General features: G+C 36.7%; 1 protein-coding gene and 1 long non-coding RNA gene across 3 annotated transcripts in view; one reads left to right on the forward strand and one right to left on the reverse strand.

Annotated features, from left to right (window-relative positions):
* LOC142221348 (aminopeptidase N) overlaps positions 1-13,287 on the forward strand; it is a 221,187-nt gene extending 207,900 nt beyond the window's left edge. For both annotated transcript variants that reach the window (XM_075291056.1, XM_075291058.1), the window contains exons 9-10: positions 12,202-12,896; positions 12,955-13,287. In XM_075291056.1, the coding sequence (XP_075147171.1) occupies positions 12,202-12,896; positions 12,955-13,150 (891 nt within the window). In that variant the 3' untranslated portion in view covers positions 13,151-13,287. The remainder of the gene's footprint in view (positions 1-12,201; positions 12,897-12,954) is intronic.
* Positions 13,288-16,130: 2,843 nt separating this feature from the next.
* On the reverse strand, positions 16,131-16,468 carry LOC142221349 (uncharacterized). The gene is made up of 2 exons (XR_012718000.1): positions 16,382-16,468; positions 16,131-16,320 (listed from the first exon to the last, which is right to left on the reverse strand). It is a non-coding gene; the product is annotated as an uncharacterized LOC142221349 (long non-coding RNA).
* Between the last annotated feature and the right edge of the window lie 5,495 nt (positions 16,469-21,963).

Here is a 21,963-nt window from a genome sequence, read left to right on the forward strand (position 1 = left end):
TTAAGTTGCGGTAACGCTTGCCGATGGCAAGGTATCTTAAAACCTCCTAACACCATCTTCTAAATTGTATGTAAGTCCATACGTGGTATATATTAAATCAAAAAAGATCGATCCAATACGTATATAATTCAGTTTGACAAAGTAGACATACAGTTTTGACAAAATTTTCTACAGAAATAAAATTTTAACAAAATTTTCTATAGAAATAAAATTTTCACAAAATTTTCTATAGAAATAAAAATTTTGACAAAATATTCTATAGAAAGAAAATTTTGACAAAAATTTCTACAGAAATAAAATTTTAACAAAATTTTCTATAGAAATAAACTTTTGACAAAATTTTCTATAGAAATAAAAATTTTGACAAAATATTCTATAGAAAGAAAATTTTGACAAAAATTTCTACAGAAATAAAATTTTAACAAAATTTTCTATAGAAATAAACTTTTGACAAAATTTTCTATAGAAATTAAATCTTGGTAGATTATTTGTGGCTCGAGTGGCAACCATGATTATGAACCGAATAAAATTTGAACAAAATTTTCTATAGAAATAAAATTTGAACAAAATTTTCTATAGAAATAAAATTTTGACAAAATTTTCTATAGAAATAAAATTTTGAAAATGATGAAAATTTTATTATGAACCGAATAAAATTTTAACAAAATTTTCTCTAGAAATAAAATTTTGACAAAAATTTCTATAGAAATAACTTTTTGACAAAATTTTCTATAGAAATAAAATGTTGGTAGATTATTTTTGGCTCTATTGGCAACCATGATTATGAACCGATATGGACCAATTTTTGTGTGATTGGACCAATTTTGGTATGGTTGTTAGCGACCATATACTAACACCACGTTCCTAATTTGAACCGGATCGGATGAATTTTGCTCCTCCAAGAGGCTCCGGAGGTCAAATCTGGAGAACGTTTTATATGGGGGCTATATATAATTATGGACCGATATGGACCAATTCTGGCACGGTTGTTAAAGATCATATACTAACACCATGTTCCAAATTACAACCGGCTTGGATGAAATTTGCTTCTCTTGGAGACTTCGCAAGCCAAATCTGGGGATCGGTTTATATGGGGGCTATATATAATTATGAACCGATGTGGACCAATTTTTGCATGATTGTTAGAGACCATATACCAACACCATGTACCAAATTTCAGCCGGATCGGATGAAATATGCTTCTCTTAGAGGCTCCACAAGCCAAATCTGGGGATCGGTTTATATGGGGGCCATACATAATTAAGGACCGATATGGACCAATTTTTGCATGGTTGTTAGAGACCATATACCAACATCATGTACCAAATTTCAGCCGGATCGGATGAAATTTTCTTCTCTTTGAGGCTCCGCAAGCCAAATCTGGGGATCGGTTTATATGGGGGCTATATATAATTATGGACCGATGTGGACCAATTTTTTCATGGTTGTTAGAGACCATATTCCAACACCATGTACCAAATTTCAGCCGGATCGGATGAAATTTGCTTCTCTTTTAGGCTCCGCAAGCCAAATCTGGGGATCGGTTAATATGGGGGCTATATATAATTATGGACCGATGTGGACCAATTTTTGCATGGTTGTTAGAGACCATATACCAACACCATGTACCAAATTTCAGCCGGATCGGATGAAATTTGCTTCTCATTTAGGCTCCGCAAGCCAAATCTGGGGATCGGTTTATATGGGGGCTATATATAATTATGGACCGATGTGCACCAATTTTTGCATGGTTGTTAGAGACCATATACCAACACCATGTACCAAATTTCAGCCGGATCGGATGAAATATGCTTCTGTTAGAGGCTCCACAAGCCAAATCTGAGGGTCCCTTTATATGGGGGCTATACGTAAAAGTGGACCGATATGGCCCATTTTCAATACCATCAGACCTACATCGATAACAACTACTTGTGCCAAGTTTCAAGTCGAGAGCTTGTTTCGTTCGGAAGTTAGCGTGATTTCAATAGACGGACGGACGGACGGACGGACATGCTTAGATCGACTCAGAATTTCACCACGACCCAGAATATATATACTTTATGGGGTCTTAGAGCAATATTTCGATGTGTTACAAACGGAACGACAAAGTTAATATACCCCCATCCTATGATGGAGGGTATAAAAATATGGGAAACATTTTAATCTGGACCAATTTTGAGGCAACTTCGCAAAAGTGTATTTATGATTTATCGGTCGATAGATAAGTATTACAAATAAAGGAAACTTTGAGTCACTTTTACAAGTTTTCGACTTAGCAGTGGCGATTTTATATTTTGGTAAGCTATATAGAAATCTGAACCGATTTCAACCAAATTTGACATGCATACTTAGTATTTTAATTCTACTCCCTGTGCAAAATTTTACGTAAATCGGACTACAACTTTGAACTCTGTGGTCATGTGACGGAAAATCGGGCGAAAGATATATATGGGAGCTATATGTAAATCTGAACCGATTTCAATAAAATTTAGCACACTTAACTACACTACTAATTGTACTCCTAGTGGGGCCATATAAGTCTATATCAGGCGAAAGATGTATATGGGAGCTATATCTAAATCTGAACCAATTTAAATAAAATTTGGCACATATGACTATAGTAAAGGGTGATTTGTTAAGAGCTTGATAACTTTTAAAAAAAAAAAACGCATAAAATTTGCAAAATCTCATCGGTTCTTTATTTGAAACGTTAGATTGGTCCATGACATTTACTTTTTGAAGATAATTTCATTTAAATGTTGACCGCGGCTGCGTCTTAGGTGGTCCATTCGGAAAGTCCAATTTTGGGCAACTTTTTCGAGCATTTCGGCCGGAATAGCCCGAATTTCTTCGGAAATGTTGTCTTCCAAAGCTGGAATAGTTGCTGGCTTATTTCTCTAGACTTTAGACTTGACGTAGCCCCACAAAAAATAGTCTAAAGGCGTCAAATCGCATGATCTTGGTAACCAACTTACCGGTCCATTTCTTGAGATGAATTGTTCTCCGAAGTTTTCCCTCAAAATGGTCATAGAATCGCGAGCTGTGTGGCATGTAGCGCCATCTTGTTGAAACCACATGTCAACCAAGTTCAGTTCTTCCATTTTTGGCAACAAAAAGTTTGTTAGCATCGAACGATAGCGATCGCCATTCACCGTAACGTTGCGTCCAACAGCATCTTTGAAAAAATACGGTCCAATGATTCCACCAGCGTACAAACCACACCAAACAGTGCATTTTTCGGGATGCATGGGCAGTTCTTGAACGGCTTCTGGTTGCTCTTCACTCCAAATGCGGCAGTTTTGCTTATTTACGTAGCCATTCAACCAGAAATGAGCCTCATCGCTGAACAAAATTTGTCGATAAAAAAGCGGATTTTCTGCCAACTTTTCTAGGTAATAAAATTCAATGATTTGCAAGCGTTGCTCGTTAGTAAGTCTATTCATGATGAAATGTCAAAGCATACTGAGCATCTTTCTCTTTGACACCATGTCTGAAATCCCACGTGATCTGTCAAATACTAATGCATGAAAATCCTAACCTCAAAAGAATCACCCTTTACTTATTGTTCTCCTTATGCAAAATTTCAAGCAAATTAGGGTAGAATTCTGGCTTTTGGAGTCATATAAGTCCATATCGGGCGAAAGATATATATGGGAGGTATATCTAAATATGAACCGATTTCAATCAAATATTTACTAAATTCGTATTTCTCACAAAATAGTTCATTATTTCTTTAATTTTGTAAATTTTACTACAAAACCGTCCATCATGAACTTCGTATGTCACTAAAGACATTCTTGCAATTTTGAAATCCAATTTTTTCCTTCAAACTACAAAATTTTCTTTAACAAGTGAAAAAAAAATATTTACGTCTAATAAATTTTCTTGAATTTGTCGAAAAATATTTACTTACTTTTGAGATGTCGACGTGATGCCAGCGCTTTTAGTAACAGGTTGGCTGATAAGTCCCCGGTCTAACAAAGAAAAACATTTTTTTGTCAAAATTCGTTTTTACTATTCAACATAGTTCCCTTCAAGAGTGATACAACGATTATAACGACCTTAAAATTTTTTAATACCATTTTGGTAGTACTCCTTCGGTTATGCCTCAAAATAGGCCTCAGTTTCGGCGATCACCTCTTCATTGCAGCCAAATGTTTTCCCTGCGAGCATCCTTTTGAGGTCTGAGAACAAGAAAAAGTCCAGATCTGGAGCATACGGTGGGTGGGGAAGCAATTCGAAGCCCAATTCATGAATTTTTACCATCGTTCTCAATGACTTGTGGCACGGTGCGTTGACTTGGTGGAACAACACTTACTTCTTCTTCATATGGGGCCGTTTTGCCGCGATTTCGACCTTCAAACTTTCCAATAACGCCATATAATAGTCATTATTCCATGCGCATCCCAAAAAAACAGAGGCCATTACTTTGCCAGCGGACTTTTGAGTCATTCCACGCTTCGGAGACGGTTTACCGGTCGCTGTCCACTAAGCCGACTGTCGATTAGACTCAGGAGTGTAGTGATGGAGCCATGTTTCATCCATTGTCACATATCGACGGAAAAACTCGGGTGTATTACGAGTTAACAGCAGCAAACACCGCTCAGAATCATCAAAACGTTGTTGTTTTTGGTCAAATGTGAGATCGCGCGGAATCCATTTTGCACAGAGCTTCCGCATATCCAAATATTGATGAATGCTATGAACAACACGTTCCTTTGATATCTTTAAGGCCTCTGCTATCTCGATCAACTTCATTTTACGGTCATTCAAAATCATTTTGTTAATTTTTTTTTTGATGTTTTCGTCGGTAACCACCTCTTTCGGGCGTCCACTGCGTTCACCGTCCTCCGTGCTCATTTCACCACGCTTGAATTTTGCATACCAATCAATTATTGTTGATTTCCCTGGGGCAGAGTCCGGAAACTCATTATCAAGCCAAGTTTATGCTTCCACCGTATTTTTTCCCTTCAGAAAACAGTATTTTATCAAAACACGAAATTCCTTTTTTTCCATTTTTTCACAATAACTAAAGTTGCTTCACAAAAGACGCTCTATCTCACAAACTAATTGACTTATAGACGTCAAATTTTGACACGAATCATTTGAAGGTTGGTACTATATAAAAATAATATGCATTTAATACTACCCGGTCTGACACATCTATGTGTCAAATGATTCGTGACAAAATTTGACGTCTATAAGTCAATTAGTTTGTGAGATAGAGCGTCTTCAGCCAACCTGTTACTGTTTAGTTAAAAATTTCTAAAAATATTCAAAAATTTCTAAAATTAATCAAAAGTTTTCTTTCTGGTGGTGCACAGATATTCTCCCAAGCAGGTCAGTTCAAACAAGTACGCTTCCCGAAGATAAATTTAAAGATTTTACATATAAGGACTAGATCAGATTCTGGATTTGTAACAACCTCTAGATTTTCACTTTCAGACAAATTTGATAAAAACTACGGTTTCTAGAATCCCAAAAAAATAAAATCATTTCTGCCACACCTATTTATGGTCCCAAAAAACACCATATTTTAAATTTTGGGCTAATTGGACAAAAACTATGGTTTCTAGAATCCCAAAAAGTAAAATCGGGAGATCGGCTTATATGGGGGCTATACTAAAACAGGGATCGATACTCACCATTTTCGGCGCACATCTTTATGATCTTAAAATACCTCTAGATTTTAGGGAAATTGGATAAAAACTACGGTTTCTACAAGCCCAAGACGAGATCGGTCTATATGGCGGATATACAAAAACATGAACCGATAGACGCCATTTTTGGCACACGAATTTGTGGCCATAAAATACCTCTAGATTTCCAATTTCAGGCAAATTGGATAAAAACTACGGTTTCTAGAAGCCCTAGAGGTAAAATCGGGAGATTGGTATATATGGGAGCTATACCAAAACATGGAGCGGCACTCATCTTTATGGTCCCAAAATACTTCTAGATTTCAAATTTCAGACAAATTGCATAACAGCTACGGTTTCTACAAGCCCAAGAAGTAAAATTAGGAGGTCGGTCTATATGGGGGCTATACCAAAACATGGACCAATGCTCACCATTTTCGGTACACTTCTTTATGGTCTTAAACTACCTCTAGATTTCTAATTTGAGGCAAATTGGATAAAGACTACGGATTCTAGAAGCCGAAGAAATAATATCGGAAGATCGATATATATGGGGGTTATATGAAACCATGGACCTATATTCACCATTTTGGGCACACCTTTTTATGGTCCTAAAATACCACAAATTTTCAATTTCAGGCAAATTGGATAAAAACTACGGTTTCTATAGGCCCAAGACCCCAATTCGGGAGGTCGGTTTATATGGGGACTATATCAAAACCTGGACCGATATAGCCCATCTTCGTGGAATCAAAAAACGATCTTGTAAAAAATTAAGCAAGATAGCTTTATTATTGAAGGCTGTAGCGTGATTACAACAGACGGACATGGCTATATAGTCTTAGAATTTCTCCCTGATCAAGAATATATATACTTAATATAGTCGGAAATCGATATTTCGATGTGTTACAAAGGGAATGAAAAAGTTATTAACTTTGTTATACTGTTATACCCCCATCACCATTGAAGTAAAAGGTTTGAAGTAAAAAGTTTGCCACAAATTAGAGGTGTGCACGTGAGTAATAGTTTACTCACGCACACTCACGACTGAAAAATCATACTCACGCACACTCACACACGATATTTTTTGGTAGGACTCACGCACACTCACGAAAAGAAAATTTGTACTCACGCACGAAAACGTCGTGTCTCACCAAAAATACCGTGCCTCACGAAAAATATCGTGACTCACGAATAATTTTATGATTAATTTACCTTACCGAAGTGTCAGAAAACATGAGCATTATTAAAATCGAGAGTGTTATTAAACTCTTAACATCCCATGTGTCACTAAAATTGTAATTGAATTTAACTCTTAAGCGTTTTATGTTGGTGAGCAGGAATATTTTCGTGAGTGTAATAATTTACTCACGCACACTCACGAAGATATTATTTTCGTGACTCACGCTCACGCACGACATTTTGGTTTGTTAATCACGCTCACGCACACTCACGCTGTTGTCATGAGCGTGACTCACGACTCACGCACGAATCACGAAAATGTTCGTGAGTCACGACAATTTCGTGTCACGTACACACCTCTACTGAGCGTTAGTCTCGAAAATAATATCTTCGTGAGTGTGCGTGAGTAACGAATTTCGGAAAAATACGTTTACGAAAATAATCCCGCTAACGAACATAAAACGCTCACGAGTTGTATTCACTTACAATTTTAGTAGCATCTTGGATGTTAAGAGTCATGTTTTCACACACGTTCCTCTAGTAAATTACTCATAAAATTATTCATAAGTCTCGACATTTTTCACGATATTTTTCGCGAGTCACGACATTTTCGTGCGTGAGTACAAATTTTCTTTACGTGAATGAGCGTGATCCTAGCATGTAATATCGTGTATGAATGTGCGTGCACTGAAAAAAACAGTGAACCCACCAAGAAGAAAGCTTTTGATTAATTTTAGAAAATTTTGAATATTTTTAGAAATTTTTAACTAAACAGTATAACAAACGCTGGCATCACGCCAATATGACAAAAATAAGTAAATATTTTTCGACAAATTCAACAAAATTTATTAGATATAATTATTTTTTTTCACTTGTTAAAGAAAATTTTGTAGTTTGAAGGATAAAATTCAAGTTCAAGATGGACGCATTTGTAGAAAAATTTACAAATTTAAAGAAATAATGAACTATTCTGTGAGAAATACGAATTTCGTAAATCTTTATGCTTAATTTGTGCATAATTTTTTCCCGTTTTTTAGTTCATTTAACTAACGTACACAAAAAATGATTAGAGTCACGGAAACTTTCTCCAAACATAATAATTCCATGATCTAAAATAAAGTTAAATTGACTTTAGTGAAATAGAGAGTTCACTTTTTTTTTTTTGAGTGTGAGTATGATTTTTCTGTCGTAAGTGTGCGTGAATAAAATATTATTCACGTGCACACATCTAATATGAAGTTCAACTTTAATGTAATGTTTATAAAGGGTGATTCTTTTGAGGTTAGGATTTTCATGCATTAGTATTTGACAGATCACGTGGGATTTCAGACATGGTGTCAAAGAGAAAGATGCTCAGTATGCTTTGACATTTCATCATGAATAGACTTACTAACGAGCAACGCTTGCAAATCATTGAATTTTATTACCAAAATCAGTGTTCGGTTCGAAATGTGTTTATCGACAAATTTTGTTCAGCGATGAGGCTCATTTCTGGTTGAATGGCTACGTAAATAAGCAAAATTGCCGCATTTGGAGTGAAGAGCAACCAGAAGCCGTTCAAGAACTGCCCATGCATCCCGAAAAATGCACTGTTTGGTGTGGTTTGTACGCTGGTGGAATCATTGGACCGTATTTTTTCAAAGATGCTGTTGGACGCAACGTTACGGTGAATGGCGATCGCTATCGTTCGATGCTAACAAACTTTTTGTTGCCAAAAATGGAAGAACTGAACTTGGTTGACATGTGGTTTCAACAAGATGGCGCTACATGCCACACAGCTCGCGATTCTATGGCCATTTTGAGGGAAAACTTCGGAGAACAATTCATCTCAAGAAATGGACCGGTAAGTTGGCCACCAAGATCATGCGATTTGACGCCTTTAGACTATTTTTTGTGGGGCTACGTCAAGTCTAAAGTCTACAGAAATAAGCCAGCAACTATTCCAGCTTTGGAAGACAACATTTCCGAAGAAATTCGGGCTATTCCGGCCGAAATGCTCGAAAAAGTTGCCCAAAATTGGACTTTCCGAATGGACCACCTAAGACGCAGCCGCGGTCAACATTTAAATGAAATTATCTTCAAAAAGTAAATGTCATGGACCAATCTAACGTTTCAAATAAAGAACCGATGAGATTTTGCAAATTTTATGCGTTTTTTTTTTTTTTTTAAAGTTATCAAGCTCTTAACAAATCACCCTTTAGCAGCATACGTCCTGTTTCATATATGCATATGTACCATGGCATATAAGAAAATTATGCATATAAGAAAGTCATTAAGAACACCATCACCCATGTTCCGATATCCACTTCAATTCCACTTCCACTATTCACGTCAAATCCACGAACGTGAAAATTTGGTGTTCTTAATTCCACGTTCTTTTTTGAACTTTTCTGTAACCAGCTGGGTTGCAGAAATCACCCAAAAATTCACTAAGGCGGAAATCAAAATAAGTGGAATCAATAGACTTATTATAATTTATTATTTTTTTAATTAAAAATGACGTAGTTTTAATAAAACTCATGAAATACACCCATCTTGGACATAATTCAACTTTCACGAAGACTTTTGCAAGTGAATTGATTTCACGAAAATTCCGGTGAAAGTGGATTATAGGACACGAAAATCGTGGAATTGATTCACATTCACCTGGAAGTGGATTTGGGAACATGGGCACAAACCCTTTTTTCTTGTGAATAATAATTGCCTATAAGAAAAAAAAAACGCATATAAGAAACAAAACTTGTGTATATTACTGAGTTTCTTATATCCGTTATCCACTGTACTGAAACTTCACAATATTCTCTTATTAATATTAGATTTTTTAATCCGAGTTCTTTATCTGTGCCTCTGCACACATTACGTGGGCATCTGATCAGACATGAATGGATATGTAGATGTATGATCAATCGAACAACGAATTTTTTATAGCCAAATTAACTTTATTTAAGTTCATGCAAATTTGTTGATTTTAGTTCAATTTTGCCACATGTGAGATTATTTTTCTTATTTTAATTTCTTAATATTTTTTGCTTACTTGAATGACGTGAACTAAAAATGAAATACACAATTTTAGTAAATATGAAAATAGTTCATAGTTTTCTCAAATGGGTGAAGTTTGCTTATATTGAGTTCATACGTTTCTCAAACAAGTAATTTGTTCTTAAATTGTGTTTGACTGAACTTCAAACAGCGCTAAAGATATTTTAACAATTTTTAACTACATTTAAGAGAAGAATGGAATTTATATGTTTTGATACATTTTCTCAAATTTGCCATGTATCATATAAACCAGAGATGGTCTGTATCAAACTTTTTTAGGTTTGCGACTGTCGCAAAGTTGTAAACGTCGTAAACGTCACATACGCGTCGTAAATGTAGAAAAAGTAACAAAAGTCGCAAACTGAAAATACTTTAGTCGCGTCGGCTAGGCAGCGAATTCGATGATATCCAAGACGATGGTAGGTGCGAAGAAGTTTCAATTCTTAGGAATGTCCACAATTTTCGGTTTTAGTCCCCACATTTTCCCTATTGCTTTTTGCACGAGTACAGGGTAACCGTGGATTTCCTCGTCCTTTCTTAGCTTTAAGTTCAGTCTCCTGTCCAATATAACTCCAAGGTATTTTACACACCCACTAACGGGAATTTCGATACCACCTAAGAAAATAGGCTTGACCATGGGAAAACTTTCACAAATTTCTGCAGAAACTCACAGCAAATGCTGTCAAACTAAATTAAAAAATGTTCAGGATTTCTTCTATTCAAAATTTGGTTTTCTACAGTAGGTTTACGACTTTTGCGACATACGTATTATACCGTCGCAAACGTATGTCGCAAAAGTCACAGTTTGTGACAGGCCAACCCTGATATAAACTTATATTTTCTTTCGTGTTGTAAAGGGTGATACGGTCAAAATTTGGTCAAGGGAAAACGGGTATAAATCGGTGAAATCGTTTATTTAAAAAATCAAATTAAATTTCTTTTTCAAGTTCAATTAGTATAAAATTCAGGAAAAATATTCAGTTAGGCTTTCGCTTTTCCAAATTCGAATTGCCGGGCCTCACGCTTGACACCTGCCATCAGATTTTGTACAGCCACCTTGTCCACCTTCTTCGCCGCTGAAAGCCAGTTTGCCTTAAACTGCTGCTCGTCCTTAGCAGTTTTTTTGGTCTTCTTTAGGTTCCGCTTGACAATAGCCCAGTATTTCTCAATTGGCGTGTTGTGAGGGTTCTTGTCCTTGGGAACCACCTGCACGTTGTTGGCGGCATACCACTCCATGGCCTTTTTACCGTAATGGCAAGATGCCAAATCCGGCCAAAACAGTACGGAACAACCGTGTTTCTTCAGGAAAGGCAGCAGATGTTTATTCAAACACTCTTTGACGTAAATTTCTTGGTTGACAGTCTCGGAAGCTATGAAAATGCTGCTTTTCAAGCCACAGGTACAGATGGCTTGCCAAACCATATATTTATTTGCGAACTTTGACAGTTTTATGTGCTTGAAAATATCTGCTACCTTTCCCCTTCCTTTTGCCGTATAAAACTCCTGTCCCGGAAGCTGCTTGTAGTCGGCTTTGACGTAGGTTTCGTCGTCCATTACCACGCAGTCAAACTTCGTCAGCATCGTCGTGTACAGCCTCCGGGATCGCGCTTTGGCCGTCGTATTTTGTTTATCATCGAGATTTGGAGTCACTACCTTCTTGTAAGTCGATAGTCCGGCTCGTTTTTTGGCTCGATGCACGGTTGTAGACGATACACCCAGCTTATTTGCGGCATCTCGGAGAGAGAGGTTAGGGTTTCGCTTGAAACTACCGGCAACTCTCTTTGTCGTCTCAGCGGCTTCCGGTTTTCGATTTCCCCCCGATCCAGACTTCCTGGCTGTCGACAAACGTTCCCCAAACACTTTAATTACATTTGTAACGGTTGATTTGGCAACTTTAGCGATTTTGCCAGCTTTGCGTGCGAGTAGCTCGGATTTTCGCGATGCGCGAGCAAAATTTTGATACGCTGCTCTTCTTGCTTGGACGGCATTTTGACAACTGAAGAGTGAATTCCAAAATCAAAATAGGAGGAACATTCTACACACACACACCTTCAAAATGAGGGGTGTTCAGGTTTTTTAAATGCAAAATTGAAAGAAATACGTCAAGTTTATATTGACCAAATTTTGACCGTATCACCCTTTATTCACTTTTTTCTGGGTATTCACACTGATATGAATAGATATAATACGAAATCTAATTGTATCTCGCCCGTTAAATAATATTTTGAGATCGAATTCCATGATAATTAAATAAAACTTGAAATTTGTTTCAGACCAATTACTAGATCCACGCATTTCAATAGATATGTACTTATAATTCATGTTAATATTCACCCCACAGATCGATGATGGACATGAATTCAATGAAAAGTATCCGATGACAATTCTATACTCTCTATATTACGAATTCAGCAAACGATATCCCCATTCTCGTATTACGGGGATGAAACATGAAACGACTTCATATAAGACGGAACTGGTGATACGAATGTTGAATTACACTTTAGGACATCGCTCGTTCCAAGCTGGCCTAAGAAAATTTGTAGCAAAAAAAATCTTTACAACATATACAGCTGATGATTTGTGGAACGCATTAACGGAACAAGCCATTATTGACAGTGTTCTTCCCAGCCAGAACAATATTGCCAACATTGCCAATTCTTGGATTAGTAAAGACCGACTACCCGTAATAAACGTTGAACGTAATTACATCGATCACCTAGCAACCATTACTCAAAAAGTTTATTTGCGGGAAAGACCTCATGATGTACCAGATCGCGATAAAATGTTATGGTGGATTCCGCTTGTTGTCATTGAAGAAGGTAATTTGAATTTTTCCAATACGAGGCCCCGAGCATGGATGCCAAATGTCACAAAATATATTTTGCATAACGTGGATGAAAATGAAAAATTCATAATAGTTAATCCAGAAGAAATTGGTCCCTTTCCCGTAAATTACGATGCTAAAAATTGGAACAGGCTGTCAACATTTTTACAAACGGAATCGGGATTGCAGGCGATTCCTGCATACACAAGGTTAATACAAATAAGAATTCATATACATATGTTGTAACTTATATTAGCATAATTTCAGAGCAAAACTCTTGCATGATGCATGGAATTTGGCTTATGCCGGGGACTTAAGTTTCGCAACAGCTTTTAATATGACGTTGTTTATGAAATTCGAATGTGACCATTTGGTTTGGAATCCGGTATTTACCTTCATTGATCACATTGGAAGACACATCGATATATCGGATGTCCATATTAAATTCGAGGTAATAGTTTAGATATTAATGAAATTTTTTGTATCACCGCCGTTGCAGTCGAAGCGCTGCATTATAAAGTGATTATAGAAGAATCGGCAGTTATGATTTCAAATTGTCTCCCAAAAATTAAATAGAATGCAAACATTTATAAAACAGAAGATTTGTTATTACTAAGTAGGTTCTAAATCTTACTTTCCTTAAGTTTCGTAAAGCCGGCAGAGAACAGAAGTGGATTGCGTAGAAACTTCTACCATGGATTGCGTAGAAACTTCTACTAAAGACTGTCATCCACAATCGAATTACTTGGGTTGCGGTAACACTTGCCGATGACAAGGTATCTTAAAACTTCTTAACATCGTCTTCTAAATTGTAAGTTAGTCCATGCGGGGTATATATTAAACAAAAAAAGGCGATTAAATACGTATTTAATTCAGTTTGACAAAATTTTCTAAAGAAATAAAATTTTGACAAAATATTCTATAGAAATAAAATTTTCATTCGTTTTTGTTTTGTTATTGTTGGTTTTGTTCTTTAAGCATTGTTGTTTTTTTATTTCAGCTTAAAACCATGCATTGACTAAACTACAAGTGTAGCTTAATCAACAGAGGAAAATAATGTTTGTCAAATTTATTTGGGCAAAGCCCTATAGACTGCAAGATGGTTGGATGGATACACGTTTCGGAACAGAGAATGAAGCCGCCGAGTCGCGCCGCTGATTTTAGCCGCCGCCGACCTTTTTTGGTAGTCGACGCCGCCGTCGAATATGTCGGCTCGTCTTGACTCAAATTTAGGTTAGGTTAGGTTAGGTTATGTGGCAGCCCGATGTATCAGGCTCACTTAGACTATTCAGTCCATTGTGATACCACAGTGGTGAACTTCTCTCTTATCACTGAGTGCTGCCCGATTCCATGTTAAGCTCAATGACAAGGGACCTCCTTTTTATAGCCGAGTCCGAACGGCGTTCCACATTGAAGTGAAACCACTTAGAGAAGCTTTGTAACCCTCAGAAATGTCACCAGCATTACTGAGGTGACTCAAATTTAGCCGCCAATCAATCAAAAATATTTATTAAAACCAGGTTAGGTTAGGTTAGGTGGCAGCCCGATGTATAAGGCTCACTTAGACTATTCAGTCCATTGTGATACCACATTGGTGAACTTCTCTCTTATCACTGAGTGCTGCCCGATTCCATGTTAAGCTCAATGACAAGGGACCTCCTTTTTATAGCCGAGTCCGAACGGCGTTCCACATTGCAGTGAAACCACTTAGAGAAGCTTTGAAACCCTCAGAAATGTCGCCAGCATTACTGAGGTGGGATAATCCACCGCTGAAAAACTTTTTTTGGTGTTCGGTCGAAGCAGGAATCGAACACAGGACCTTGTGTATGCAAGGCGGGCATGTTAACCATTGCACCACGGTGGCTCCCTTTATTAAAACTAGAAGAATGTATTAATAATTTTTGTATTTTCTGCCAAAATTTTGAACTTTATTCAATATTAGGTTTCTATAATAATTTCGCAAAAATCTTGCTCAAAATATATGAATGATATGAAATTTTGATTTTAAGATTGGTTGTACAATTAATCTCATAACCATTTCGATAACCTTAATTTGATTTTATAATGGAGAAATGTCCGACGCCGATATACAAATTTATATCGGCTTAGCCGTCAAGCCGCCGCCGCCGGAGGCAAAATTTTTGTATCATCCGCCGCCGATAAAAATGGGTCAGCTTCATTTTCTGTTTCGGAATTACCACATTCCTCATCAGCATCCTCTACTTGCAGCAAAACTATCAACCAATTATCAGAATAAATTCAGGCAGTTCATTAAACCCAACAATGAACCACACTTGAACCTTCCGAAAAAAGGTTTTGCATGATAGCCGGCTTATGCCGAAATAAATTCGTACAAACATATCTCTTTTCGTATGCCACTGTCAAATCATCGATTTGAGTGCAGTTGGCTGGGTTTATTTTGAGCGTGCTTCCTATTTTCTTCATTCGTTTTTGTTTTGTTATTGTTGTTTTTGTTCTTTAAGCATTGTTGTTGTTTTTTGATTTCAGCTTAAAACCATGCATTGACTAAACTACAAGAGCTTAACCAAAAAAAAAAATGATGATCTGAAAACTTAATGGTAACGAATTTGACTCGAACCTGGATTGTCTCCCAATTAGAGGAGTGCACGTGACACAAAATTGTCGTGACTCACAAAAAATTTCGTGAGTCACTCTAAGCAACAGCGTGAGTATGCGTGATTAGAAAACAATGTCGTGCGTGAGTCCCGAAAATAATACGCCCACGCTTACGGACATAAAACGCTTACGTGTTGAATTTATTTACAATTTTAGTGACATAACAATAACGCTCCCGATTTTAATCATGCTCATGTTTTCAGACACCTTGCTAAGGTATATCACTAACACAATTATTCGTGAGTCACGATATTTCTTTTGAGTCACGGTATTTTTCGTGAGTCACGACATTTTCGTGCGTGAGTACAAATTTGCTTTTTGTGAGTGTGCCTGAGCGTGAATTCTACCAAACAATATTGTGCGTGAGTGAGTTCTTTCCGTCGTGAGTGATCGTGGGTAAAATATTACTCACGTGTACACCTCTACTGCCAATACGTGTTAACAGTCGCCTTAGCACATAGCACTACCGACGGAGTTGTCATAAGAACGTCTACACGTTCACAAAAAATCGCTTCTGTAACATATACTCCCAAACATATTTTGCTTCAAGCATATACATTTTTGGGTATTGTCCAAACATTTATATGTTTGATCTCTTCCAATATATAATATGTTTGAAAGCATATTGGTCTAAACAATATATGTTTGGGTAGTCTAAGTTCCAAACATTTTGTATTTTGCATCCAAATTCAATAATGTTGTCTTCCAAAAAACAATATGTTATTATGTGAACATATAATATGTTTGGAAGCATTTTGCACCCAAAAATATTATATATGCTTAAAACAAAATTCTCCCAAACAATATTGTGCTCAAAATTTTATTTATTTATTTATATATTTACAATCATAATGAATTATGAAAATAAACAGGTAATATAGGTGCTAACAACATAGGTTTTCGACCTGAATGCTCAAAATTTTGTTTCTGTCCAATTGTATATTCCCCCACATCTTTCTCACTTCCACGAGATTTTTTAGTTCTTAGCACCTTTTTCTGTAATACAAACATTGTAGAAGAAATTATTCAATTGTATGAATTTTTATTTTAATTTTACCTTTTGCCGGACGGGGATTCGAACAGCGGACCACACAGTTTGTAAGGATCAAAGAAGTAGCTGATCAATTGCCCAAGGAGAAATAAAATGTTAATTTTGTAATAACAAGCAACAACCACCAACTTAATTCAATATCGCTCCCTGTTAAATAGCGCTCCAAGCTACTAAACACATATATGTTTATAGGCTATTTCTAAATTAATATATGTTTGCATCCAAGCATATTATATTTACAAACATTTTATGTCCCAAACATAATATGTTCTAACATATTAACATATATGTCCCAAACATGTTATGCTAGATTATGAACATTATATGCTTGCACTCAAAAATATTGTGTTTAAAAATGTGTGTTCCAAACATATAATGTTTATAGCCAAACATATGAAAAACAGTCTTTTTCATCCGTGTAAGTGTGGAAATATAACCATAGTGATATGCGAAACATGTTTTCCGTGACGACAAATGCAATTAGCTTGTCGGCAATTTTTGATGCAAATATAGCACGATTTTTCATTATTTAATATTGTAGATGAATAAAAACATGTAATATCTTTTTATTTGTTAAGTTATTTCAAGATAAAAGATTGTCCACGTGGCCAAGCAACAACAATGCCTAGTAAAACTTTGATAAGCGATGGCAACACTATACCATTTCCCCCAAGGAATTTGAATAGATTTTAATTTAGGGACACGCCACTAGTCGCCCTGGCATTCCGACGAGAATTTTGGCCTTCCCTTAAGAGATGCACGTTTTCGCTTATCGCTATGGTTATATTTACACACAAACGACTATTTTAAGACTTTTCATCGCTAACAAATACGAAAGCCGTTCATGAAATCATAAACGCTCGTGGACATTCCGTTTTGAGTTTTTGTTCCAATTTACACATCCAATTGTGTTCCAAGGTTGCTACTACGTTTGGTCAAAGATTATAGAAGAGGAAGATGGGAGATTGGCTACTGAGCACATCAAACCATTTACCACATTAGTTTAATACTCGAACCAAACGCGTATACGACAAGTATTGACATAGCATTAAAATGCAAATAAAAAGAAATTAAGAGCACGAAATAAATGTCCATAAAGGGGAAAATGTAATTTTTTTGTTGTTGCCTAAAATTTAACATTGTTTCATTAAGAAAATTAAATTTTTCATTTAAAAAATAAAAACGAAAAACAACTAAAAGATTACAAACATGTATTAAACTAATCTGGTAAATGCAACATTTGGTATGACGCAAGCCAATCTCCCATCTTCCTCAAATCTATAATCTTTGCGTTTGGTTTCCGCAGCGAAATCCCATACAAAACCAAAACAAAAAAATACCATTTGACAAAACTTAAACCGCGTAGTCAGTAATTAGAGCGTGTTAAGTCCTTCCATTTGGTGCGATTAGTTATTTTCATAACATGGCGCCATTTGCAATGTGAATTAAGAAATAATTTATTTATTAAATTGATTTGTGTGAATTTATAATACAAACATCGCATTATTATTTAAAAATATAATCAGATCGATTGATAAAACAAAATATAACATGGAGTGGTATTACCGTAATAATACTATGTTCGCACTAGACACGAAATCTCGCTATTGAGAACCAAAATCTCTTTACAAATCTCAAGTATTCGGACTGGCAAAATAACGAGATTTCGTAGATTTGAGGATTTAAGAGCTGTTTGTAAACATATGTGCACACGCACACACACATTCATCTACAAGGAAAATTGGGGTAGGGTTGCAAAAAGCGAATTTTTTTTTTCAGATACATGATTTCCGAGAAAATAACATGGTTGCGAAAACCATGTTACATGGTCACCATCCAAAAATAACATTTTGCTCTTAAAACATGTTTGAGGTGATCATATTCCTTCTCTGGGTGTATTTGAATTTATTTGGATTTCTGACAAAATTTCGTGTCTAGTGCGAACATGTATAAACTAGCAACCACCGTCTCGCTGCTCCCTACTATATGGTAGAATATAAATAATGTATATAACATTAAATATAAACACAAATGTTAACAAAATAAAAACTTTATTTGGTGAATAACATTTTACAATCGATTTTTTTTGTACTGGGCATCGGGATAGTAAACACAAAACAAAATGTAAATAAAAGGAGGCACTTCAATTCATGTTGCAAAACAAGCATTAGTACTTCAACCAACATGTGTAGTGCCGTGGTAGCAAGGAATGCATCACAAGAATTAATTGCTATGTTCAAAAAAAAAAAAAAATGCAGCATTGTGAAAAGAGTTTTTTAAACAAATGTGTAAAATAAATGGTCACGCTTCTTCTTTTTCAAATCAATTATCATGTTTGCGCGTGTGTGTAAACAATCGAGCCACTCGTTGCGTATGCTATGTAATATTTTTTTAAGATCGCATCATCGCGCTAAGGGTGGGTATTAAGTTAGAATTTAGCCGCTAAAATCGTCATTTTTTTTCACGATTACTTTTCTTTAATAATCCATTTTAAGAAATGCAAACTTTGTGAAAATTTGCTTTTGGCTATCAAGTTATAATAAAATTTGCAACAAATATGTCATTTTTTACTGACTTAGTTTTCATTTTAGCGGCTAAACTCGAACTTAATACTCACCTTAAAGCAGTTCTTTTATCACGATTACTTTTCTTTAATAAATCGCTTTAAAAGAAACAAAAGTAATCAATTATTGCACAAAGTTGTAATAAAATTTGGCAAAAAAAAAAAGGTTATGATTTTATTCTGTTCTGACACATTTATTTTCGATTTTAGCGGCTAAACTCGAACTTAGTACCCAACTATATCGGCAAATAGAATAGATATATTCAAAAAAATAAAATTTATGTTTATGTCGTGTTGTACCAGCTTGAGAAAAATTTCTTCGAAATTGCGCTCACGATAAAATTAGCGTCAATATTTGATGGGTCGCTGGTGAACCAAAGGTCACCATATTAGGTAACTATTGTATTACTGAGTCATTTCGTTAAGATTTACAACTGGATTTTTGGCTACTATGTCTGGAGGCAATAGATGCAAACACGCCGTTTGATTAACTTTATCTAAGTGCTTGTCACCAGACCTCAATACAGCTATTGCACAAATTTCCGTTTTAGTTCCTACTTTTTGCTCGAGTGCAAGACTATCGCTACGTTTCTCGAGCTTTCTTCGATATTATGCTTAAAATTCAGCCTATTGCGTATGTCACCAATTTTATCCTTTGTTTTGTAAGGAAATGAAAAGGTTGTTTAAAGCAACATTCCAAAGAAGAGGAGTGCCTCTGTTTACATAGGTTAGGCTAAAGTGGCAGCCCGATTAAATTTCGGGCTCACTTGGACTATTCAGTCCATTGTGATAACACATTAACTAAAAGTACATATTACATATGGGCAATTTTGGTTTTAGGCACTGCAACTTCTCGATTATTTTCTTCAGTTGAACCAACCAGATTGTTCCAAAAACGTTAGCAGACTGCTTAAGTTAACGTTTTCCAGGTCCGCCAGTAATCTAAAGCTATATGCCCCCAAATTTCGCATTCGTCTTACACAAAATGCATTGATTCCTTTTCCTCCGCATCATGGCAGCTCATACAGTAGTCATTATACTCCGCGCCAATAGTTTTTTCAAAATCGTCTATCAGGCAGCGACTCGTTACAGCAGGTTAGGTGGCAGCCCGATGTATCAGGCTCACTTAGACTATTCAGTCCATTGTGATACCACATTGGTGAACTTCTTTCTTATCACTGAGTGCTGCCCGATTCCATGTTAAGCTCAATGACAAGGGACCTCCTTTTTATAGCCGAGTCCGAACGGCGTTCCACATTGCAGTGAAACCACTTAGAGAAGCCTTGAAACCCTCAGAAATGTCACCAGCATTACTGAGGTGGGATAATCCACCGGTCGAAGCAGGAATCGAACCCACGACCTTGTGTATGCAAGGCGGGCATGCTAACCATTGCACCCCGGTGGCTCCCGACTCGTTATAGCAGATATCAGGAGTGAAATCTGACGTCTTGAGAATACTATCATATCTAGTGTGCGGTTTAAGTTTAAATGGGGTCATATTTGCTTGGTGTCGTTACAAACCTTGCAATTCTCCCATCGAACATTTGCCATCATAACAGCCTTCTTACGAAGTAAGAGCTTGCAGGAATCCAGAGGTATACCAACAGATTCTAGTTCCCCTGGAATATGTAAAGTAGTTTCTAGCCTTGCTAACTCATCCGCTTCGCAGTTCCCCGATATGTTGCTATGGCCAGGCACCCATATTAGGTGAATATTGTACTGCTCAGCCATCTCGTTGAGAGACGTGCGACAGTCGATGGCCGTTTTCGAGTTAAGGAACACAGAATCCAAGGATTTAATTGCAGGTTGACTGTCTGAGTATATATTAATGCCAACATTTGTTGGAACATTATTTCTCAGCCAATTCGCCACCTCTCTTATTGCTAATATTTCAGCCTGAAAAACACTACAGTGATTAGGTAATCTTTTCGCTATTCGAATTTCCAGATCTTTAGAATATACTCCGAACCCCACTTGTCCATTCAATTTGGAGCCATCAGTATAGAAATCTAGATATCTTTTATTCCCCGGGGTCTGTGTACACCACGCCTCACTGTTGGGAATTAGAGTTTCAACCTTTTTGTCGAAAAGTGGTTTTGCCAGGGTGTAATCCACTACGTTAGACACATCTGGCATTACTTTGACGACCGAACTGTGACAGTACATTTTTTCCGACCACAGCGATAGCTCGCGCAACCGCACAGCCGTTGTTGCAGCTGACTGTTTGGCCAGAATGTCTAAAGGCAAAAGATGCAGCATGACATTAAGGGAGTCTGTTCCTGTCTTACTAAATGCGCCTGAGATACATAAGCTCGCCATACGTTGAACTTTATCTAAACAAGTCGGTTTCTGAAGTGCCGGCCACCAGACTACAACACCATACAGCATTATAGGTCTAACTACTGCCGTGTATAGCCAATGCACAATTTTTGGGTTTAGTCCCACTTTTTCCCTATTGCCTTTTTGCACGAGTACAAAGCTACCGTGGCTTTTCTCGCCCTTCAATATTAAGCCTAAAATTCAGCTTCCTGTCCAAAATAACGCCAAGGTATTTTGCACACTCACCAAAGGGAATTTCAATAACCTCTAAGGAAATGGGCCTAACCGTGGCAGTTTTGCGATCTTTGCCGTACATGACTAGTTCTGTCTTTGCTGGATTTACCCCAAGACCATTATATTTCGCCCATTTCTCAGTCATCCGAAGAGCTCTCTGTATAATATCTCTGATTGTGGATGGGAATTTTCCCCTGACTGCTGGCGCCACATCATCTGCGTATGCCACCACTTTTATCCTTTCTTTTTCTAGGGAAACCAGAAGGTTGTTTACAGCAACATTCCAAAGAAGAGGTGTTAGAACTCCTCCTTGGGGAGTGCCTCTGTTCACATACCTTTGTATGTTTTCTTGTCCTAGTGTGGTTCAAATACATCTCTTTACTAGAAGTTCTCCTAAGTATACCTTGATCAACATTCGAGTTGTCAGTCCGTTTAATATCAAGCTCGGATCGACGTTATTGAATGCCGTTTC

Source organism: Haematobia irritans, chromosome 1 (genome assembly GCF_050003625.1).
Source record: "Haematobia irritans isolate KBUSLIRL chromosome 1, ASM5000362v1, whole genome shotgun sequence".
NCBI classification, from domain to species: domain Eukaryota; kingdom Metazoa; phylum Arthropoda; class Insecta; order Diptera; family Muscidae; genus Haematobia; species Haematobia irritans.